Raw genomic sequence first — 25,874 nt, 5'->3', positions numbered from 1 at the left:
GAAAATTTTTCTTTTTCAGGCCACTCTGCCTTGGTGGGAAACAGCCGATGTGTTAATAAAAAAAAAAAATCTTTCATTCTATCAAATGACACCAAGAAAACAAAAATACACCACAAAATCGGTGTTTTAAACCAAAAACATGGCCGGAGTTTTTTTTTCTCATTATGCACTGTGTGCTGCAGGATTTTCTTATACTGCACACACTAACCACTCAGACTCACTCTCTCATAAGTAGGCCTACCAGCTTTCTCCCGCAAGATTGGAAGGCACTAGAATTTTGACATAATATTACAGGATCGACGCTGGCTTGAAAGCCATAATTTTAGGGGACCAACAGTGAAAGGGGGAAAGTGTTGGTATACTATACTCTCATACATTTTTCTTTCTACCTCCATGGATAACATTCCTTCTTTCCACTGATGCCTAAATGCACCATCCACCTTTTCCGCCCCTAAGCTTCACCCCGCCTTTCATAGACCAGTCCGCTGACAAGTCCACTCTCAGATATTTAAACACATTTGCTTAATCCATACTCCCTCCTTCCAATCTAATATCCAGTCTTTCATTACTTAAATTTTTTGTTACCTTCCTTACCTTGCTATTTTCTATGTTCATATTTAACCCTTTCAGGGTTGGTGCCTAACTAGTAAGGCTTGCATGCCAGGGTTGGTGCCATACTAGTACGCATAAATTCTAGCGCCTTCAAATCTAGTGAGAGAAAGCTGGTAGGCCTACATATAAAAGAATGGGTCTATGTGGTCAGTGTCCACAGTATAAAAAAAAAACCTGCAGCACAAAGTGCATAATGAGAAAAAAAAAATCTCCGACCGTGTTTTTGCTTTAAAACAGCGACTTTGCAGTGTATTTTCATATGCTATTTATGGTTGTATTCTAGTTTTCCTGGTCTCATTTTATTGAATGGAAGACATTACAGAAATTAATATGATTTTGATTGGTTTCACAATGAAAAGTACCTTGAAATTGAGCCCAAAGTAGCAGAAATGTTTGATTTTTGCTAAAGTTCAAAAGTAAACAAATCATGCCATGAGACTAATATTCTTTCACAAGTGCACTGATTACTAAAAAGAATAAGAAGAAGAAAATTGTCAAAGTGGGAAGTCTGAATGTGTGTGGATGTTGTGCAAATGATAAGAAAGAGAAGACTGTGGATGTTATGAATGAGAAGAAACTGGATGTCCTGGCTTTAAGTGAAACAAAGCTGAAGGGGGTGGGAGAGTTTCAATGGAGAGGAATAAATGGGATTAGGTCAGGGGTTTCAAATAGAGTTAGAGCTAAAGGAGGAGTAGCAATAATGTTGAAGGATAAGATATGGCAGGAAAAGAGGGACTACAAATGTATTAATTCATGGATTATGTGGAGTAATATAAAGATTGGATGTGAAAAGTGGGTTATAGTAAGCATGTATGCACCTGGAGAAGAGAGAAGTGTAGAGGAGAGAGAGAGAGATTCTGGGAAATGTTGAGTGAACGTGTGGGGAGTTTTGAATCAAGTGTGAGAGTAATGGTGGTTGGGGATTTCAATGCTAAAGTGGGTAAAAATATTATGGAGGGAGTAGTAGGTAAATTTGGGGTGCCAGGGGTAAATGTAAATGGGGAGCCTTTAGTTGAGCTATGTGTAGAAAGAAATTTGGTAATAAGTAATACATATTTTATGAAAAAGAGGATAAATAAATATACAAGGTATGATGTAGCGCGTAATGAAAGTAGTTTGTTAGATTATGTATTGGTGGATAAAAGGTTGATGGGTAGGCTCCAGGATGTACATGTTTATAGAGGGGCAACTGATATATCGGATCATTATTTAGTTGTAGCTACAGTTAGAGTAAGAGGTAGATGGGAAAAGAGGAAGGTGGCAACAACAAGTAAGAGGGAGGTGAAAGTGTATAAACTAAGGGAGGAGGAAGTTCGGGTGAGATATAAGCGACTATTGGCAGAAAGGTGGGCTAGTGCAAAGATGAGTAGTGGGGGGGTTGAAGAGGGTTGGAATAGTTTTAAAAATGCAGTATTAGAATGTGGGGCAGAAGTTTGTGGTTATAGGAGGGTGGGGGCAGGAGGAAAGAGGAGTGATTGGTGGAATGATGAAGTAAAGGGTGTGAAAAAAGAGAAAAAGGTAGCTTATGAGAGGTTTTTACAAAGCAGAAGTGTTATAAGAAGAGCAGAGTATATGGAGAGTAAAAGAAAGGTGAAGAGAGTGGTGAGAGAGTGCAAAAGGAGAGCAGATGATAGAGTGGGAGAGGCACTGTCAAGAAATTTTAATGAAAATAAGAAAAAATTTTGGAGTTAAACAAGTTAAGAAAGCCTAGGGAAAGTATGGATTTGTCAGTTAAAAACAGAGTAGGGGAGTTAGTAGATGGGGAGAGGGAGGTATTAGGTAGATGGCAAGAATATTTTGAGGAACTTTTAAATGTTGAAGAAGAAAGGGAGGCGGTAATTTCATGCACTGGCCAGGGAGGTATACCATCTTTTAGGAGTGAAGAAGAGCAGAATGTAAGTGTGGAGGTACGTGAGGCATTACGTAGAATGAAAGGGGGTAAAGCAGCTGGAACTGATGGGATCATGACAGAAATGTTAAAAGCAGGGGAGATATAGTGTTGGAGTAGTTGGTACTTTTGTTTAATAAATGTATGAAAGAGGGGAAGGTACCTAGTGATTGGCAGAGAGCATGTATAGTCCCTTTATATAAAGGGAAAGGGGACACAAGAGATTGTAAAAATTATAGAGGAATAAGCTTACTGAGTATACCAGGAAAAGTATACGGTAGGGTTATAATTGAAAGAATTAGAGGTAAGACAGAATGTAGGATTGCGGATGAGCAGGGAGGCTTCAGAGTGGGTAGGGGATGTGTAGATCAAGTGTTTACATTGAAGCATATATGTGAACAGTATTTAGATAAAGGTAGGGAAGTTTTTATTGCATTTATGGATTTAGAAAAGGCATATGATAGAGTGGATAGAGGAGCAATGTGGCAGATGTTGCAAGTATATGGAATAGGTGGTAAGTTACTAAATGCGGTTAAGAATTTTTATGAGGATAGTGAGGCTCAGGTTAGGGTGTGTAGAAGAGAGGAAGAATACTTCCCGGTAAAAGTAGGTCTTAGACAGGGATGTGTAATGTCACCATGGTTGTTCAATATATTTATAGATGGGGTTGTAAAAGAAGTAAATGCTAGGGTGTTCGGGAGAGGGGTGGGATTAAATTATGGGGAATCAAATTCAAAATGGGAATTGACACAGTTACTTTTTGCTGATGATACTGTGCTTATGGGAGATTATAAAGAAAAATTGCAAAGGTTAGTGGATGACTTTGAGAATGTGTGTAACGGTAGAAAGTTGAAAGTGAACATAGAAAAGAGTAAGGTGATGAGGGTATCAAATGATTTAGATAAAGAAAAATTGGATATCAAATTGGGGAGGAGGAGTATGGAAGAAGTGAATGTTTTCAGATACTTGGGAGTTGACGTGTCGGCGGATGGATTTATGAAGGATGAGGTTAATCATAGAATTGATGAGGGAAAAAAGGTGAGTGGTGCGTTGAGGTATATGTGGAGTCAAAAAACGTTATCTATGGAGGCAAAGAAGGGAATGCATGAAAGTATAGTAGTACCAACACTCTTATATGGATGTGAAGCTTGGGTGGTAAATGCAGCAGCGAGGAGATGGTTGGAGGCAGTGGAGATGTCCTGTCTAAGGGCAATGTGTGGTGTAAATATTATGCAGAAAATTCGGAGTGTGGAAATTAGGAGAAGGTGTGGAGTTAATAAAAGCATTAGTCAGAGGGCAGAAGAGGGGTTGTTGAGGTGGTTTGGTCATTTAGAGAGAATGGATCAAAGTAGAATGACATGGAAAGCATATAAATCTATAGGGTAAGGAAGGAGGGGTAGGGGTCGTCCTCGAAAGGGTTGGAGAGAGGGGGTAAAGGAGGTTTTGTGGGCAAGGGGCTTGAACTTCCAGCAAGCGTGCGTGAGCGTGTTAGATAGGAGTGAATGGAGACGAATGATACTTGGGACCTGACGATCTGTTGGAGTGTGAGCAGGGCAATATTTAGTGAAGGGATTCAGGGAAACTGGTTATTTTCATATAGTCGAACTTGAGTCCTGGAAATGGGAAGTACAATGCCTGCACTTTAAAGGAGGGGTTTGGGATATTGGCAGTTTGGAGGGATATGTTGTGTATCTTTATACGTATATGCTTCTAAACTGTTGTATTCTGAGCACCTCTGCAAAAACAGTGATAATGTGTGAGTGTGGTGAAAGTGTTGAATGATGATGAAAATATTTTCTTTTTGGGGATTTTCTTTCTTTTTTGGGTCACCCTGCCTCGGTGGGAGACGGCCGACTTGTTGAAAAAAAAAAAAAGTGCACTGATATTATTTATACCATTTCTACACTAATGCAGTAGTCTGCATAACAGTAAATCTTTAATTTTTTGTGAGAATAACAATTCAAAGTGGAAAGCAAAAGAAATGTAAGAGAGGCATAGGGACATGATTAACCCTTTGACTGTCGCAACCCCCAATCCTGAGGTGTCTCCTGGTGTCGCAAAATTTAAAAAAAAAAAAAAAAAAAATTCTGAAATGATAGAGAATCTTTTCCTGATTGTAATGACACAAAAAAAAACGAAATTTGATGGAAAACTGACGGAATTATGCTCTCGCGAAGTTAGCGACCTCGGCGATATTTACAAATCGGCGATTTCGCCCACTTTGAGCCCTCTTTTCGGCTACTTCTGTTGTTCCAGTCGACCAAACTCATAGCTATTTCTTTAGAACTCCATTTTCTCTATCGATTGAGTACAAGAAACTGCCCATTTACCGATTTCAACTACCCAATAATGTGGTCAGAAATTTGCAATTTGGCCAATTTCATGAAAATTAAAAAATATGACTATTTCAAAATAAGGTCCAGAATGAACAATGCAGACATTCCTGGCTCTAAAATAACATTTTCTTCGTTCATCAGTCATGTCTCCAGGCCCCTCTGATATTGCTCTTGCTTTCTATTTTGAATTTTTATTCAAACAAAAAATAGAAGACTTACTATTATGCAGACTACTGCAATACTGTAATAATTGTATAAATAACATCGACCCATTCATGGCTGCATATTAGAATGGCTAGTTGGACATTTATTGGACAATGACATCATTTGTTTACTTTTGAACATTGGCAAAAATCAAACATTTCCCCTACTTTGAGCTCCTTTTCCAGGTTCTTTTTATAATAAAATCAATCAAAATCACCTCTATTTCTATATTATGTTTTCCATTCTATCAAATGAGACCAAGAAAACGAGAATACAACTATAAATACTATACGAAAATAGACCACAAAGTCGGCATTTTAATAAAAAAAAACGGTCGGAGTTTTCTTTTTTCTCATTATGTACTGCGTGCTCCAGGATTTTTTTTATATGGTGCACACTGACCACACAGACCAATTCTCTCACATGTGGGCCTACCAGCTTTCTCCTGCTTGATTTGAAGCCGCTAGAATTTATGAGTATATATACGTCAAACACGGTACCTCGTAAGACGTATATATACGGCCGCGACAGTCAAAGGGTTAGTGAACAGAAAAAATGTAATTCTAGTGCCAGGAATGTCTGTCTTGTTTATTCTGAACCCTATTTGGAAATTGGTATCTTTTGAAATTTGTGTGAAATTGGCAAAATTGCCAATTTCTGACCACTTTGTTGGATAGTTGAAATCGGTAAATGAGTGGTTTCTTGTACTCATTTGATAGAAAAAAATGGAGTTCTAGCAAAATAGTTATGATTTTTGTCGACTGGTACATTGGAATAGGGCTCAAAGTGGGCGAAATTTCCAATGCGTAAACATCGTCGAGACCGTTAACTTCGCAAGAGCATAATTCCCTAAGTTTTCCATCAAATTTCATACTTTTGGTGTCATTATGATCAGGAAAAGATTCTCTATAATTTCATAAGGAAAAATAATTTTTTTTTTTGAAAAATTTCAGACACTGAGAACAAGTTTAGAAGAGGGACTGTCGACCCTGAAAGGGTTAATTTCCTTCTTTTACATACCCTTCAAAATCTGTCCACCAACCTTTGGAACTTACCTTCAGGATCTCCCAGAAGCACTGTATCATTCCACCAATTGCTCCTTTTCCTTCCTGCACCCACCCTCCTATATGCACTGCACACACTAACGCTGCATTCTTAACCCTTTCAGGGTCAGTCCCGGAATATTATGGCTTTGAAGCCAGGGTCAGTCCTGTAATACTAAGCCAAAATTCTAGCAGCTTTCAATCTTTGCAGGAAAAAGCGGGAAGGCCTACATATGAGAGAATGGGGCTGCATGGTCAGTGTGCGCATGAGAAAAAAAAAAAAGTGCCTACTGTGTTTCTGGTGTAAAACAGAGATTTTACAGTGTATTTTCATACGGTTTTTATGGTTGTATTCTCGGTTTCTTGTTCTCATTTGATAGAATGGGCGATACATTACAGAAACAGAGATGATTTTGAATAGTTTACAGGCTAAAAGTAGCTTGAAATTGAGCTCCAAGTAGCAGAAATGTTCGATTTTTGAAAATGTTCAGGAGTAAACAAATGTCACGCGTCCAATATGCATCAACTGACTGGTCTAACATGCAGTCACAAATGGACTAACATTATTTATACAATTATTACCATTATGCAGTAGTCTGAATAACAGTAAATCTTGGATGGAGATGTGACTAATGAACAGAGAAAATCTTATTTTGGAGCCAGGAATGTCTATATTATTTAGTCTGGACTCTTTTTTGAAATTGGCTAGCTAAAGAGCTATGGGTTTGGTTGACGGGAACAATGGAATTGGCCAAAAATACGGCTCAAAGTGGGCGAAATCACCGATGTGTAAATATCACCGAGACCACTAACTTTGCAATAGCATAATTCCTTAAGTTTTCCATCAAATTTTGTACTTTTGGTTTCATTACATTCAGAAAAAGGATCTCTATCATTTCATGAGAATTTTTTTTTTTTTTAAATTCTTCGACCCTAGGAGCAAGTTTGTGAGTAGGGGTCGCAACCCTCAAAGGGTTATATCTACCCCACACCTCTTCAACCTTCTCCTTGTTACCTTTATTTTCAGTAGCCCATCCTTCTCCATACAGCTGCTTATATCTTATCCTAGCTACCTCCTCCCTTAATTTATAAACTTTCACTTCTCTCTTACTCATTGATTTCATTCTTGTACCCCATCTACCTCTTACTCTCACTGTAGCTACAATTAATTAATGATCTGATATATCAGTTGCCTCTTTAAAAACCATGCACAACCAGGAGTTTACCCATCAACCTTTTATCCACCAATACACAGTGTAACAAACTGTCATTACACCCTATATCATATCTTGTGTACTTACTTATCCTCTTTTTCATAAAATATGTATTGCCAATTACCAAACCTTTTTCTATACAAGTGCAATTAAAGGCCCTCATTGTCACTTACCTCTGGCACCCCAAACTTACCTACTATGCCCTCTACAACAGTTTCTCCCACTTTAGTACAGTGGTCCCTCGCTTTTCGTAGTTCTCGGCAATCGTAAATTTCGCCAATCATAGGGGTATTTTCGTATAAACATGGACTCGCTTTTCATAGGTTGACTCACGAATAGTAGTTCATCCGGGACGCGTACGCACGGTGTGAGCCGGGGAGGCCTCCCTACCCAGCCAGTCTGGCATTGTTTACCAGTGAGTGAAGGTCCCCTCAAGTGCTCCTATGAAATATTTCATAATATTCCACTCATTTTAGTGCTTGCAAGTACTAAATAAGCTATCATGGCTCCAAAGAAAGCTCCTAGTGCCAAGCCTGTGGTAAAGAAGGTGAGAAATGTGTACAGTGACAAAGTCTTGGGCCATTTTAGGGAAGTGTTAAAGAGACGCTAGAAACAGAGCTCTCTCCAGTTATTTTGCGAGACAGGACTAGAGTGGCTCTCAAGGTGGTCCTAGTGGCATTAAGAAACAGAGAAGAGAAGCAACCCCAGAGAAGCAATTGGTACCTGAGGTGTTGCTGGAAGGGGATTCCCCTTCCAAACTGTAAACAATCCAATCTCTCTCCTCCTCCAGTCTCCCATACACTAAGAAGAATCTCCAATAAAGGTAAGTGTTATGTTGTTAATGTTTCATTCATCATTTCCCATTGTATTGTTTATGTACTACATGTATATTTCATGTAAAAACTTTTTTTGTTTTAATACTTCTGGGTGTCAGGAACGGATTAATTGTATTTACATTATTTCTTATGGGGAAAATTGATTCGCAAACCATAAATTTTGTTTATAGTAGCTCCTCCAGGAACGGATTAATTACGAAAAACGAGGGACCACTGTATTTAGGTTCTCACTACAATTACTCTATCTCACTCCCTTAGCACTTGCTTAACATCTTTTAAAATCTCTCTCTCTCTCTCTCTCTCTCCTTTACACTCCTCTCTTCTCCAGGTACAGAAACACTTAGTATAACCCACTTTTTGCATCCCACCCTATTTTTCATCCACATAATACTTGAATATATACATTTATATTCCCTCCTTTCCTTCTATAACTGGTCACTGAACATTACCACTATTCTTTCTTTAGCTCTGATTCTCTCAGATACACCTTACCTAATCCCATATTGCTCCCCACTGAAAATCTTCTCCTCCCTTCAACTTTTGCACAACATCCATGCACATTCAACATTCAAACCCCCAAACTTTATAAAGTTCTTTTTACATTTAGTCATCTCTTATGACAAGCATGGCTTAAGGAGTAAGGATCCTCCTTCATTTTTCCACAGAGATGAAAGGAAATAAATAAAAACAAGAACTATTAAGAAAAATAGAAGAAAACTTAGATGAGAGTGCATGCATATGCGTGTACATGCATGAGTAGTGTGACCTAAGTGTAAGTAGAATTAGCAAGATGTACTTGTTATCTTGCATGTTTAAAAGTTGAAGAAAAGACATCAGCAATTCTACCACTGTAAAACAATTACAGGTTTCCATTTCACCCTCATCTGGCAGGACAGTAGAACCACCATGGGTGGCTGCTGTCTACAAACCTACTACCACAAGCTGGTTGTAGTCATATAACGAAGGAGTTTTTTTTTTTTTATAACACACTGGCCATCCTCCACCGAGGCAGGGTGACCCAAAAAAAAAAAACACTTTCATAATCATTCACACATAGGAACAAAAAAAGAAAAAAATACCATGACTGGAACAATACACAAATAACCCGCACATAGAAGAGAGGAGCTTACAACGACATTTCAGTCCGACTTGAACCATTTACAAAGTCACACTAACAGAAAATAGTGATGAAGCCAGTTTATATAGGCGACACTTTCCTGCTCGCCTATATAAACTGGCTTCATTACTCTTTTCTGTTAGTGTGACGTCGTAAATGGTTCAAGTCAGACCGAAACGTCGTCATAAGCTCCTCTCTTCTATGTGCGGGTTATTTGTGTATTCACACAAAATCACTGTCTTTGCATAGGCGCCCAGATATGACAGTTTAAATGTCACTCCAAACAGCCAATATCCCAAACCCCTCCTTCAAAGTGCAGGCACTGTACTTCCCACCTCTAGGACTCAAGTCTGGCTAACTAGTTTCCCTGAATCCCTTCACAAAATATTACCCTGCTCACACTCCAACAGTTCATCAGGTCCCAAAAATCATTCATCTCCATTCACTTCTATCTGTGTGTAAATATAAGAAAATATAAAATTAAATCCTTGCTTATCGAAGAACTAACCTTGCCTTCTGGACGTACTAAACAAGTGAGCAACTGTGGTATCCATGGGAGCCATTGTATGGCTGGTACACCAACACAATACTTGTCTACAGCATCACTCAAGCTTCCTGATTCATTATCATAACTCAGCAGCCACAGTACCTAATGAAAAAAAAAAATTTATTATGCAAGTTGAAGCATATTATCTGATTTATAAAGGATGAGGTTAATCAAGGAATTGATAAAGAAAAAAAGGCGAGTGGTGCATTGAGGTACAGTATATGTGGAGGCAAAAAATGTTATCTATGGAGGCAAAGAAGGGAATGTATGAAAGTATAGTAGTACCAACACTCTTTATGGGTGTGAAGCTTGGGTTGTAAATGCTGCAGCAAGGAGGCAGTTGGAGGCAGTGGAGATGTCCTGTCTAAGAGCAATGTGTGGTGTAAATATTAAGCAGAAAATTCGGAGTGTGGAAATTAAGAGAAGGTGTGGAGTTAATAAAAGTATTAGTCAGAGGGCTGAAGAGGGTTTGTTGAGGTAGTTTGGTCATTTAGAGAGAATGGATCAAAGTAGAATGACATGGAGAGCGTATAAATCTGCAGGGGAAGGAAGGCGGGGTAAGGGTCATCCTCGAAAAGGTTGGAGGGATGGGGTAAAGGAGGTGTTGTGGGCGAGGGGCTTGGACTTCCAGTAAGCGTGCGTGAGCATGTTAGATAGGAGTGAATGGAGACAAATGGTATTTGGAACCTGACGATCTGTTGGAGTGTGAGCAGGGTAATATTTAGTGAAGGGATTCAGGGAAACCGGTTATTTTATATAACCGGACTTGAGTCCTGGAAATGGGAAGTACAATGCCTGCACTCTAAAGGAGGGGTTTGGGATATTGGCAGTTTGGAGAGATATATTGTGTATTTTTATACGTATATACTTCAAAACTGTTGTATTCTGGGCACCTCTGCAAAAACAGTGATTATGTGAGAGTGAGATGAAAGTGTTGAATGATGATGAAAGTATTTTCTTTCTGTTTGGGTCACCCTGCCTCAGTGGGAGACGGCCAACTTGTTGGGGGGTAAAAAAAAAAAAAAAAAAAAAAAAAAAAAAAAAAAAAAAAAAAAAACTTAGACAAATTCTTTTGCTCTTTTAATCTTTTCATTTTTCTTCTTTTATATATTTATATTATTCAGTATCCAGGATCATAACCTCTATTGTATTTAGCTATGAATGCAAAGAACAATCATCATATATATCTTAACTTTCTGCAATTGGCTTTCATGAATCACTATACAAAAAGTGACCTCTCAGTTTAACCTCTGTCACACAAGTAATTGGACTTTTAACCCTCTGACTGTTTACGTCATATATATACGTCTTACGCGCCACTGTTTCTGACGTATTTATACGCATAAATTCTAGCAGCTTCAAATCACACGGGAGAAAGCTGGTAGGCCTACATGAGAGAGAATGGGTCTGAGTGGTGGGTGTGCACCCTGTGAAAAAAATCTGGGACTCGGTGATGCATTGTGGGAACGCCATCTTGATAGTCCATTTTCACCATGCCTCGCAGTAAGAAGTACCTCACTCCTCGGCAGATTGGAGGTCTTTTGTTCCCAAGTGATAGCTCTAACAGCGATGGAAGTGTCAGTGAAAGTAAATTCCATGGTTTTCAAGCGGGTGTGACCGAAAAAAGTGCCCAGGATAACGTAATTAGTGATGAAAACCCAGATGACCCATGACCTTCCACCTCTGGTGCTGGGCCGGCTCGTTCACATTCACGTTCCCCTGTACCAGGACGAAAGAGGAAACTATTTGCCCGTGTACAAGACTCAGAAGTGAGCAGTGAAAGTGATAGTGATAGTGATTTCAAAGTTATTGAAAGCAGTTCTAGTTGTGACAGTGAGGGTGAATATTCCCCAGTGAAGCAGCAGTATATACGACGTAGCATGCGGTCTCGTAGTGTTTCATATGCTGTTCCAAGGGGAAGGAGTAAATCTCGGAGCACATCCTGTAGCCCTACACCATGACCTGATAGTGAAGATGATGATATTGTTATGATGGCTGTGAATGATGTGAGTGAGACAGCAGGTGGTGGTGGTGGTGGTGGTGGTGATGGTGGTGGTGATAGTGATGGTGGCATGAGTCATGTGGCACTGGCAGTGGGCCACGCTACTACCCACGCTGCTGACTCAGCACAACCAGCCTCATCCAACCCTACACTCTCACAACCTGCACAACCACAACCACGTTTCAATATCCAGAACCCACCAGCAGACTGCATCTGGGATTGGCAGGAAGGTGACGAGTTTGTTCCCAGTCCCCATGACTTTGATGAAACACAAAGTGGAACACGGCCATCGTGTACACTTGGGAATAATGGTACTGAACTGGAATGCTTTCAGTTATTCTTCGATGAACCCCTGATGGACATTATTGTCAGGGAAACCAACACATACTATGAGTACACTATGGCAAATGCAATTCTCTCACCAAGATCACAGCTACACCAGTGGAAGGACAACTGTGGCAGAGATGTACAGTGGACCCCCGGCTAACGATATTATTGCATTCCGGAAGTATGTTCAGGTGCCACTGCTGAACGAATTTGTTCCCATAAGGAATATTGTGAATTAGATTAGTCCATTTCAGACCCCCAAACATACACGTACAAATGCACTTACATAGATACACTTACATAATTGGTCGCATTGGGAGCTGATCGTAAAGCGGGGGTCCACTGTACCTGTTTTTTGCCACAATTATACTTATGCCACATGTGTATAAACACACTGTCACCACATACTGGGCAATAAAATGCCTGATTTCAACCCCAGGTTTTAGTGACATTATAGGTGTGAATCGTTTCTCGATACTGTTACATATGTTACACTTTTCAGACAAAACAAGGCCTGATAGAAGCAACAGGTTACATAATTTCAGAAATGTGTTTATGTACCTGAAACATAAGTGTTGCATGTATTTTATCCCTTCAGGAAGCTTGTTATTGACGAGTCTTTGATTTTATTCAAGGGAAGCCTCTCACTCAAGCAATACATACCAAGCAAGAGGAAACGCTTTGGTATAAAGTTATCTGTACTGTGTGATTGCAAAAGTGGTCTCGTTTTGGATACCAATGTGTACACTGGCAGTAATACATTGAGAGATACCAGGAAGTTATTAGGTATCGCTGGTGATGTGGTTCGAACAATGATGGAACCATATCTAGGTAAGGGGCATATATTATTTACTGATAACTGGTACACAAGCCCCACACTCAGTGATTTCTTGCGAGTGAACCTGACAGACGTGTGTGGCACAGTGCGTGGTAATCATAAACATATGCCAAGGTTCGACGCTGGCACTCGCAGAGGTGAGGTGCAGGCCTTTGCTGCCAAATGACATCATGGCATTTTGGTGGCATGACAAACGTGATGTCACATTGTTGACATCAATTCACCGAAACGAAATGGCACATACTGGCAGGCACAATAGAGAGACCAATGAACCCATTCTAAAACCTGCAGCTGTCATGGACTCCAACCTCAATATGCACTTAGTGGACAAATGTGACATGCAGACTGGGTTTGCTGATTATGTATGTAAGAGTTATAAGTGGTATATAAAACTTTTTTTCCATCTTGTTGATATTTCCATGCTAAATGCTTATAACATATACAAGTTGAGGACCAACAACAAACCAAAATATGGTGAATTTTGTTTGTCAGTCATCAGACAAATAATCGCCAAGTACCAAGGAGCAACACCTGCAATAGACCAGCGCCCACAAAATTACCAACACACACCATCTCGTTTGAGGCCTGGTGATCACTACCCCATACAACTGCCTCCTACTGCTTTCTAGAAAAGTGCTCAGAAGAGGTGTTTAGTATGTGGACATACCACAAAACGCCCACAAACATGCAGAGACACTCGTTTTATGTGTGAGGAGTGTCAAGTGCCCCTCTGCATATACCCATGTTTCAAAGAGTTCCACAAGCTGCAGCAGTTCTAGGAAAGTGTTCAGTGACTGTACATATGTATATATATTATGGAACAATAGTAATAAACAATGTTTTGTATTGTTTGTGTAAAAAGTTTTATACACAAACTAATAGTGATAATGTTCGTTCAGTTATTGTGTTGTAAACAATGAGTGTATATTTGAACAATGCACCTTACTTTGGTCTCACAGGCCACATAAGTTACTTAGAAAAGAAAAATATTGGAAAATACAAGAAACCTTCGAATTGGAGTAAATAAAAGAATACCGGGTGGGTGGCATTCGCTGCTGTTGCCATACACCGCTCATTTTCTGCCAACTTTGCGCCTCTGTATCTCGGTAAGTACTGATGGGAATTTTTTTTTTTTAGGCTTAAAATACTCAGTAAAATAGTCCTAACATTTTGGTAAGAAAAAATCATTTTTTTTTTAATATTTTGCGACACAGAATAACAGTTTCAGAAAGGGGCCTGCGACAGTCAAAGGGTAAGTCGCTTTTAAGCCCAGTATGACCATCTGTTTATCTCTTGTGAGTGCAAGCACACTTATGTCAACATTTGACACACAGGCTCCCAGTACAGTAAACACTCGACAGGCTCCCAGCACCATCCTGAGACCAGACCCAGGAAAGACTACACAAGCTCCCAGCACCAACCCGAGAGCAAACACATCAGCCGCTTCCCACCAAGGCAGGGTGACCCGAAAAAGAAGAAACACTTTCATCCTGCAGAATATGGAATTATGCCAGCGCAAAACTGAAGGTCGGGCTGCACTTAACATAATCCTGATTTTGACCACTTTGAGGACTATTGTAGGCCAATTCCAGTGCCCAATCCAACCCAATTCCTGGCTATTTCACTCATGCCTTCCATTCTATTTAATGCACAATTCAACTATCAGAACTACCCTATAAAATGCCCAGAAATTGGCAATTATGCCAATTTTACACAAAATTCAATCAATTTCAAAATAAGCACTAGTCATTCCAGCCACTAAGGTAGCCTTTCCTTTGTTGATTACTCATGATCCCAGGCCTCTCCTTCATTCTGAATCCATTAACACACTAAAATCAAAGTTTTACCTTATTTCTTGGCCAAAAAAATATAACCAGGGATAATTGGTCTTGGTTAAGGACTCTCAATAATTGAAGCAGATCTAGTAACGATCCATCAAACAGACCAGGGTTTGAGGGGCCATACCCCTCCTCAATAAAATTTCCAAAAAACTGAATATTTCTGCCACTTTGAGGCCTATTTCATGCTGCTTTCAGTCTGAAACTGAACAAAATCATCTCTATTTCACTGGTGTCTTCTAGTCTAAAATGGAACAAAGAAATAGCCTAAAAATCCAAGAAAATCACTTCAGAAAATGACTCAAGGCTGCTAATGTAAACCAAGGCAAACACATCAGCCGCTTCCCACCAAGGCAGGGTGACCCAAAAGAAAGAAAAACCCAAAAAGAAAGAAAAAACTTTATCAGTCAACACTTTCACCATCACTCATACATAATCACTGTCTTTGCAGAGACACCCAGATACGACAGTTTAGATAGTCACTCCAAACTGCCAATATCCCAAACCCCTCCTTTTAAGTACAGGCATTGTACTTCCAATTTCCAGGACTCAAGTCCGGCTAACTGATTTCCCTGAACCCCTTCACAAGATATTACCTTGCTTACACTCCAACAGCTAATCAGGTCCCAAAAACCATTCGTCTCCATTCACTCCTACCTAACATGCTCATGCACGCTTGCTGGAAATCCAAACCCCCTCACCCACAAAACCTCCTTTACCTGCTCCCTCCAACCTTTTCGAGGATGACCCCTACCCTGCCTTCCTTCCCCTACAGACTTATAGGTTCTCCAAGTCATTCTACTTTGTTCCATTCTCTCTAAATGACCAAACCACCTCAACAACACCTCTTCAGCCCTCTGATTGATACTTTTAGTAAATCCACACCTCCAAATTTCCACACCACGAATTCTCTGCATAATATTTACACCACACATTGCCCTTAGACAGGACATCTTCACTGCCTCCAGCTGCCTCGTCACTGCAGCATTTACAACCCAAGCTTCACACCCATATAAGAGTGTTGGTACCACTATACTGTTGTACATTCCCTACCTTGCCTCCATGGATAACGCTTTTTTGTCTCCACAGATACCTCAATGCACCACTCACCTTTTTCCTTCATCAATTCTATGGTTAACCTCATCCTTTATAAACCCATCCACTGACAAGTCAACTCCCAAATATCTGAAAACAATCACTTCTTCCATACTCCCTCTTTCCAATGTGATATCCAGTTTTTCTTTATCTAAGTTGTTGGATTCCCTCATCACCTTACTCTCCTCTATATTCACTTTCAACTTTCTACCTTTACACACCCTCCCAAGCTCATCCACTAACCTTCGTAATGTTTCTTTTGAATCTCCCAAAAGCACAGCATCATCAGCAAAAAGCAACTGTGTCAATTCCCATTTTGTATTTGATTCCCCGTAATTTAATCCCACTCCTCTCCCCAACACCCTAGCATTTACTTCTTTTACAACCCCATCTATAAATATATTAAACAACCATGGTGACATTACACATCCCTGTCTAAGACTACTTTTACTGGGAAGTGATTCTGTCAACATAGTTGCTGATCCCTGTGTTATATAGCATAGCATATAGTATCCATGTGCTTTAGATAGGAGATCCCTTTTAGGCCTGTGACTGTTGTGTGACGTCACGGGATGCGCATGTGCACGTTCGTACCTCTGCCCCGGTCTCAGACGGCGTGTAGGCCTCGACAGACGTAGACAGGCAGAGGCTGGGCTCCACGTTCATCATCACAGTCTGACAATATATATGTTACCATCCAACAAGTGTGTCTACCTTCAACCCTCGATATCTCCATTAACCCTTTGAGGGTCCATCCCGTAGATCTACGGCTTTACGTTCAGGGTCCAAACCGTAGATCTACGTCATGAGCTCAGCTCACTCTGATAAACTGTGAGTGGTACATTTGGGCCTAGATATGACAGAATACATCTATGTGGTATGTGTGCACCACATAAAACAGATCCTGCAGCACGCTGTGTATAATGAGAGAAAAAAACTGAAATCATGATTTTTCGATTAAAACAGCGACTTTGCAGTGTTTTTTCGTATGTTTTTTATAGGTCTATTTGCGATTTCTTGGTCTCATTTGATAGAATGGAAGACATATTACAGAAATAGAGATGATTTTGATTGGTTTTAGCACTGGAAATGACTTGAAACTGAGCTCAAAGTAGCAGAAATGTTAAATTTTTGCCGATATTCAAGAGTAAACAAACGACCTCACACGTCTAATACACGCCAGCTGGTGGGTCCACTATGCATTCACAAATATGGTGATGATATTTATACAATTATTACAGTATTGCATAACAGTAACTCTTCTATTTTTTGGTGTGAATAAAAATTCATTATGTGAATAAAAAATCAAAATGGAATTTATTTGTAAAGCCTCAAAACGTAACTAATGAACAGAGGAAATGTTAGTTTAGTTCCAGGAATACCTACATTGTTTATTCTGGATCCTATTTTGAAATTGGAATATTTTGAACTTTGTGTTAAATTGACCAAATTAACAATTTCAGATCACTTTAATTTGTAGTTGAAACAGTTCACTTGGCGATTTCTTGTGCTCAATCGATAGAATAGAAGTAATACTAGTGAAATAGCTAAGAATTTGGTTGACTGGAATAATGTAATTGGCCTAAAATGGGAGTCAAAGTCGGCAAAATAGCCGATTCATAAATATCGCTGACACATCAAAATTCGCGAGAGCATAATTTCGTCAATTTTCCATCAAATTTCGTACTTTTTGTTTTATTACCCTCACAAAAAGATTCTCTACCATTTCATAATAAAAAATAACAATTTTTTTTTTTAAATTCTTGGACACTGGGGCACCACTTCAGATTTGGGCCTTGGACCCTGAAGGGGTTAAGAACCCCTACGATAAATGGTGGCAACGGAGGGCCTGTAATTCTGACGATTACAGCAATTTCTGGAGATAAATTTCGGCCGAGCCGGCCATCTTGTGACTAGGCCTACCGAGAAGGTTAACCCCAACCAGCTACCTCAAGTCAGCTACTCGCCCAAGCTCCTACCAGCTTCTACACCATCCACTGGTCAGTCTCTTTGTATTAGTGTTTATCTGCTTATTTGCATCACTCCCGAGGGGTTGACCCGAGTTTGCAAAGTAAGCCAGTTTCCAGTCTGTGGTGGGGGAGTCCAGTCCAGCCTAGTCTACTTCATCCAGTTCTTTTGCCTGCCAAGCCAGCTTCCACCTCTGCTGTGCTCATCGTGAGAAGTTGTCAAGCTATTCTGTGTGAAGGGTTAAGATAAGCCAGCTAGCAACTAACCCAGGTGTCTTACCCCAGTATTCAAGCAAGCCACGTGAGTAGTCTTCATCGCTTGTGATTCAAGCTCCAAGCAATTCTGCGTGCTCTTTTTCATCCTTGTGGTGTTGTGGTATTTTGTGGGTTGATTTTAAGCCAGTCGGCTTAGAATTATCTTCGCGGCAGTGTGGCTGTCCTCAGTGGGGCTTACACCGTTCAACCCATAGACCCAACCACCCACGACCACGTGTGTCTCACCATTGCCGGTCTTAGCCCTGTTTCAGCCCACTCACTCGACACCGGCCTCAGCCCTGCTCAGCCCACTCACCAAACCACTACCACTGTGTTATTGTACTCTTATTACGGGTACTAGTACCATATTTTAAGGACCACATAGGGGGTCAAGAGCTAGTGTGTGTCTTCGACAGTGGCGCCACCGTTAAAAGCCTCCTGTGTGAGTTCATCGTCGATGTAAGCGCAATTCTACGATCACGTGTGCAGAGGACAGCAGCAAGACGACATAAACAATCCTCCAACCTTCCACCATCAACCTCATTCTTCACCAAGTCGTTACAGCGATAATTAATATTTTTTTTTCATAGAGACATTTGCGAGTGTTGAGACATTTCTTTTGTGTTTCCAGTGATTTTTCTCTTAGTGACATTCAGTGACTCTTGATCAGACTCTGTGTTTGTTTGCAATAATCTTTTAGTCTCCTTAATTCAGTGTTAATTTTTCGTGCTTTATCTTATGTCTGTTGTGTTGTGTCTTTTTATACACTTGAAGTAAGTACCTTAGTGTTTTTCCTTTGTTGTGTGTGCAACATATGAGCAGTATAGAACTTGTGTTTACACTTCAGAATCACCTAGTGTTCTCAGTATTCCAGTGAAGTATTTCAGTAATTTATCAGCTTCATTCTGCATCACAACTCAGTGTTGTCTGTTATATTTTTTTTTTCTTCCCAGCATTTGTGTATTCTTGTTTTGTTCCCTGTGTGTTGAACATTCTTGTGTTCATATTCTTTCATTTAGCCAGTGTCTATTTCGTCTTATTTCCACAGACAACAGTGCCATTATTTTGTGCAAGCAAGAAATCATTTTTACAAAATTTTTCACACATCAAGTTTCATTGCAAGAAAATTCTAGTACAGTGGACCCCCGCATACCGTCGGCATCACATAATGTACAATCCGCATACCGTTCGCTTTTATCGCAAAAATTTTGCCTCGCATACCGCTCAAAAACCCGCTCACCGCTCTTCGTCTGAAACGCGTCCAATGTGCGCCCTTAGCCAGCCTCACATGTGCCGCCGGTGGCATTGTTTACCAGCCAGCCTCCGCGGTAACATCCAAGCATACAATCGGAACATTTCGTATTATTACAGCGTTTTTGGTGATTTTATCTGCAAAATAAGTGACCATGGGCCCCAAGAAAGCTTCTAGTGCCAACCCTACAGCAATAAGGGTGAGAATTACTATAGAGATGAAGAAAAAGATCATTGATAAGTATGAAAGTGGAGTGCGTGTCTCCGAGCTGGCCAGGTTGTATAATAAACCCCAATCAACCATCGCTACTATTGGTGGTACAGCTGCTGCTGCTGCTGTACCACCGTCAGCTGCTGCTGCTGCTGTAGTACCGTCTGCTGCTGCTGTAGCATCGTCTGCTGCTGCTGTAGCACTGTCAGCTGCTGCTGCTGTTGTACCACCGTCAGCTGCTGCTGCTGCTGTTGTAGTACCGTCTGCTGCTGCTGTAGTACCGTCTGCTGCTGCTGTAGCATCGTCTGCTGCTGCTGTAGCATCGTCTGCTGCTGCTGTAGCATCGTCTGCTGCTGCTGCTGCTGTAGTACTGTCTGCTGCTGCTGTAGCATCATCTGCTGCTGCTGTAGCATCATCTGCTGCTGCTGTAGCATCGTCTGCTGCTGCTGTAGCATCGTCTGCTGCTGCTGTAGCACTGTCAGCTGCTGCTGCTGTAGCACTGTCAGCTGCTGCTGCTGCTGCTGTAGCACCGTTGTTGGTGTGGCTTATTGAGAATACCAAGAAACAATTAACCCCAGAGGATTTGCCACCCAGGATAACCCAAAAAAGTCAGTGTCATCGAAGACTGTCTAACTTATTTCCATTGGGGTCCTTAATCTTGTCTCCCAGGATGCAACCCACACCAGTCGACTAACACCCAGGTGAACAGGGAAAAATGCCTGGAACTAGTGCTCATATTGGTGAATTTAAAGCCAGCAAAGGTTGGTTTGAGAGATTTAAGAATCGTAGTGGCATACACAGTGTGATAAGGCCTGTTCCGGAAGAAAATGCCAAACAGGACCTACAGTACTCAGGAGGAAAAGGCACTCCCAGGACACAGTGTCTCATCAGTCATTGCTGCATCTTCAATAAAGGTAAGTGTCATTTATTCTTCATTTAGTAGAGTAGTACATGCACAATATATATTGTGCATGTACTACTCTACTATTGTGCATGTATTTTTCTATCTGTGTGTAGGAAAATGTATATTTCATGTGGTAAAATTTATTTTTTTTAATACTTTTGGGTGTCTTGCACGGATTAATTTGATTTCCATTATTTCTTATGGGGAAAATTCATTCGCATACCGATCATTTTGCATAAGAATGAGCCCTCTTGCACGGATTAAAGTCGCTATGCGGGGGTCCACTGTATTGTGTTTATGTTGATGTGTTGTGTTCTGCATCACTAAGTGTTCAAGCTTTTGTTCTGTGTTTTAGCACCTATTATTTTTTCATGTTTTATTGAACAAATTCACTCTTAGTGCAATTTTTAAGTTCTTCTTTTAGAGTAAATTGTTCTTTTGCTTGTTAAGTGTTGTTTAAGTTGCAGTTAAGAGTTAAAGTGTTCAATCAGTTCATTCCTTGATATATTTCTTTTCTTGTGCGTAATAATTTTTTTTTATTGCACATTGACTCACTTTGCAATAATTCTTGTGCAAATATTGTGTTGCCATTAAAGTTTTCTTGCAGAAAATTTTATGCAGTACTTGTTGATTAGCAATTGTAATTTTGCAACATTGCTACAGTTTATTTCAGTGCAGTTTCTTATGCTCTGTTCTGTGCATAATATTTTATTCTTTGTGTGCCATTTTATTCTCTTTTTAGTGAATTGTTTTTGCTCAGTTTTTCTTAATTGTGCACAAGATTTATTGAGTCCATTTTAATATTTTTTTTGATTGATTTATCATTTTGTTGTGTATTTTCCTGTTGCATTGAAAGTAAAGACAACTCACTGTGCCATTCATTCAATTTAAAGTAAAAGTTGAGCAAATCAGATTTGAGTAAAGTACAAATTCTCCTGATATTCAAAGTGTTGTTTGTTAAGTTGAATATTTTTCTTGTGTGAGTTCTTTGCTTACTGTGTGACCTGTCAATTTTTAATTACTTATGCAGAATAGTTAAGCATTTTTTTCCCCATTTAAGTTCATTGTGTTGTGTGTTCCTCAGCTACATTTTCTTTTGTTTCTCTAAAGTCTTGTTTTACATTTTGCAAATATGTCTCAAGTTTTCTCAAGCGATGCCTCAGCACATGCTGCTAGTACAACCATTAATGCGTCAGCCCAAAATTCGAGTAACTCCTTATCAAACAATAGATATACTCAGACTTCTAGCCTGTGTAATTTCAGTCGTGATCCATATGATGCTATGCCATTGTTCAATGGTAATTCAGACAACCTTGAAGGTTGGTTTACCGCAGTTAGAGCCAGAGCTGATGCTTCAGTTGATGGTCTTCCATCTGAGAGTTGTTTAATAAGTATCGGAAAGGAGAGTCTAGCCCGTTCTCCAGCAGCCTCACATGTATTTAACTTAATTCGTACGAAGGATTTCCAAGATCTAACCAGGTGGCAAGATTATGAACAGTTAATTCGCAATTATCTTGAACCGGTGCGAGAAACCGATCCGTTCGTTGTTCTCAAAGAATTAGTTTGCACAGCTCCGAGACCAGAAGAGTCATTAGATGAGTTTGCTCTTCGTCTTAATAACCTAATGTCCTCATTCGTTAAAGCAGGTCAAAATTCAAAGTACCTTAACCCTTTGAGGGTTTTCGTCGTACTAGTACGTCTTACGCGTAGGGGTTTTTGACGTACTAGTACTCATAAATTCTAGCGGCCTCAAATCTAGTGGGAGAAAGCTGGTAGGCCTTCATATGAAAGAATGGGTCTATGTGGTCAGTGTGCACAGTCTAAAAAAAATCCTGCAGCACACAGTGCATAATGAGAAAAAAAAAACTTTGACCATTTTTTTTTAATAAATCAGCGACTTTGCACTGTATTTTCGTATGGTATTTATTGTTGTATTCTAGTTTTCTTGGTCTCGTTTTATAGAATGGAAGACATATTACAGAAATTGAGATGATTTTGACTGGTTTTACAAAGAAAGGTGCCTTGAAATTGAGCTCAAAGTAGCAGAAATGTTCGATTTTTACCAAACTTCAAAAGTAAACAAATCGTGCCAAGCGTGCAATACACGTCAACTGGTGAGTCTAATATTCTTTCACAAGTGCACCAATAATATTTATACCATTTTTTACACTAATGCAGTAGTCTGCATAACAGTAAATCTTATATTTTTTGTGAAAATAAAAATTCAAAGTGGAAAGCAAAAGAATATAAAAGGGGCCTTGAGACATGACTAATGACTAGAGGAAATGTCATTTTAGTGCCACGAATGTCTTTCTTGTTTATTCTGGACCCTATTCGGAAATTGGCATCTTTTGAAATTTGTGTGAAATTGGCAAAATTGCTAAATTCTGACCACTGTACTGGATAGCTGAATTTCATAAATGAGTGGTTTCTTGCATCCATTCGATAGAAAAAATGGAGTTCTAGTGAAATATTCATGTTTTTTGTCGACTAGTACAGTGAAATTGGCCGAAAATGGGGCTCAAAGTGGGCAAAATCGCCGATGCGTAAACATCGCCGAGACTGCTAACTTTGCGAGAGCATAATTCCGTAAGTTTTCTATCAAATTTCAAACTTTTGGTGTCTTTATGATCGGGAAAAGATTCTCTATCTTTTGATAAGAGAAAACATTTTTTTTTTTTTTTAAATTTGGCCGACCCTGAGAACGAGTTTCGGAGAGGGCCTGTCGACCCTCAAAGGGTTAAAGATAACGATAAACCAGCCCTTGATGGGTTTGCCAAATTAGCTGCATTTGGAGTTATTAAACAACTAATGCCACCGACATCTATGTATGTGTACAATTCAAGTCCGCTAGATGCTACTATGAGACCGCTTGCTGCTCTAATCCATGTACGAAATTTGTGTCCCGAGGGAACCTTCCCTTATCGTAAGTCTATGTCAAACACCTTGTCCACTCCTGTACTTCCTCTAGTTTGTGCTACTACCAAAACTCCCAACCTTAATCATTCGCGTCCATCATCCAAAGCAAGTGTTAAGAGCCATCATTCCCGTAGCACCCGTAGTATGTACAGTACCCACAGTCAAAAAGTTTGCTACAATTGTGGTTACCGTGGCCATATCGCTATTAATTGTCATGACAGTCATCCTAAGAAGCGTCGTACTGATGATGAGTACCAGTCAGATCTCCCCTACTGTACTTATCATAGAATTCATGGACATGACACTTCTGAGTGCAATGCTCTCTACAACCTGCAGTACTCTAGATCTTTCCGTGGCCGTTCCAACCGCAGAGCCAGGAGAGGAAACAGACATCGAGGTTCACAAACTAACCAGAACCAGGCTCATTCTTCCAATTCGGGGGAATCCGAGCGCCCAAGTCTACTCGTCCAGTCGTGACAGTAGTAGGTGATAATAAGTACACCATCCCAGTCCAAAATTCCTATGAAGCCTTAGCCAGCCTTGAGATTGACAGCCCTGCTGTTGATGCTGCTTCACACGTCTCTGACGTAGAGGAATTTGGGGATGAAGTAGAAAATGCCTTCTCCGATGACAACCCACCTTTCTGTTTGCATATAACTCCTAACAAAACGATTGGTCCATTAGTACAAGCTTCTGTCCATAATGCGCCCGTTCATGTGTTCATGGACTCTGGTGTGCAAGTTAATATCATTAGGTCTAGCTTGTTTAAAGAGAAGCAGTTACGACGTGTCCTCCTCGTTGAAACAACTACTGTAACCTCCCTTAGTGGAGTAGCTGGTTCCCTTCTGCGAGTCCGAGGTCAGACTTCGCTCACCTTTACTATCCAAGGCAGAGACTTTACTGCTGCTTTCCTTGTTGTCGACCAGATTACTTTCCCTGGTGACCTTCTACTGGGATTTGCTTCCATGCAAGACTTACGCATTGTGCTCGACCCGTACCGATGGCATGCCCAAATTGACGACTTGATCGTTCCATTCTGGGGCTACCAGCTTGGGTCAGAAATCTGTCATACTGCTGCAGAGTATGATGTACGCATTAAGTCCTTACAAGCCAATGCATTTTCCAGTAGCGTACCCAAGCGGTCAGGCACTGGTAATTCTGTCACTCCCATCTGTGTTCCACCTACACCTTCAGACTTGCAGGATGGTGTTCCGTTGCCTCAAGTGTCCGAGGACACTCAGACTGCCTTGAGTGCACAGCCTATCCCTGCAATGACTGCTAGTTTGACTAGTAGTTTCTCCACAGGGGATGCCTTGTCAGAAAACGATTACTTGAAACTAGTAATGCCATCTCTTGTTGATGTCACATGCCGTCTGCAGAAAGACGTCTCTGTTGCGGCTAGTGTTCTCACTAGTGTCTGTTGTTGTTCCTAATGTTCCAGATAGTGATCCCATCCTAGTTGACAGTAATCAGTGCATTGTTAGAAGTTATTTCTCGAGTAACTTTCACATGTTAACGTTGTAAGTGTAGTTTCTTCATAGTTGATACCTCGTGTCACTGTGTGCGACTCAGATTGAATATCAGCATTGTTGACCGTGTTCATTTATTTTCTCCTGTGCTTGCAGTTTGAGATAGTAGATTCGTTCTCCCTTGCTCATATTGCGTGTTATAGCGTTAATTTTTTCAACTGGGGGGAGTCATCCACTCCACCGAGTTTGTTCATTCCTCCAGTAAGAAAGAACCGATCCCTTGTGGTCTGGTGTGATTCGATTCCTGCTCCAGGAAGATCTTATTCTTGCTGTGAAGGCACCAGCACCCATTAGTGACTTTGTAATGAGCCAAGAATTACTGTATCGAACAGCCGAGTTGGGTACTCCAAGTAGAAGAGTTTACCAGTTAGTAATTCCACAGTCACTAGTGAACATAGCTCTACAGCTAGTTCACGATGCACCAGGTGTTGCACACCCTGGTATGGATCGTTCTGTGAAACAAGCCAGAATGAAATACTTTTGGCCACGTATGGCAACTGACATTTCCGAGTATGTTAAGAAATGTAGTGTCTGTATGCAACATAAAGGAAATGTCAATGGTCCTAATCCAATCCAAGTGTACCCAACCACTAGCGAACCGTGGGAAAGAGTTGCCCTTGACTTGTTAACCAATTTTAAATGTTCCCTCCAAGGCAACAAACATCTGTGTGTTATGGTAGACCATTTCACCAGATATTGTGAGTTAGTTCCTATTGCAGATAAGACTGCAGAGACAGTAGCTAAAGCGTTTAAAGAACGCATTATCTGCAGGCATACCACCCCTAAGTCCTTAGTAACAGATAATGGAGGTGAATTCTGTAATGAGATTCTTGAAAATTTATGTACTTTATACAAGATCTCTAAATCCACCATTGTTCCTCATCATCCTGCCAGCAATGGGTTAGCCGAAAGAACCAATAAGAAAGTACTTGATGTCCTGA

General features: G+C 40.3%; 1 protein-coding gene across 7 annotated transcripts in view; it reads right to left on the bottom strand.

The window, feature by feature from the left end:
- The window catches only part of Nipped-A (Transcription-associated protein Nipped-A), a 362,660-nt gene that overhangs the window by 126,719 nt on the left and 210,067 nt on the right, over positions 1-25,874 (bottom strand). For all 7 annotated transcript variants that reach the window (XM_070092733.1, XM_070092739.1, XM_070092738.1 and 4 more), the window contains exon 26: positions 9,759-9,899. In XM_070092733.1, the coding sequence (XP_069948834.1) occupies positions 9,759-9,899 (141 nt within the window). The remainder of the gene's footprint in view (positions 1-9,758; positions 9,900-25,874) is intronic.

Source organism: Cherax quadricarinatus, chromosome 40 (genome assembly GCF_038502225.1).
Source record: "Cherax quadricarinatus isolate ZL_2023a chromosome 40, ASM3850222v1, whole genome shotgun sequence".
NCBI classification, from domain to species: Eukaryota; Metazoa; Arthropoda; class Malacostraca; order Decapoda; family Parastacidae; genus Cherax; species Cherax quadricarinatus.
This window is presented reverse-complemented; position numbering and strand designations above follow the sequence as displayed.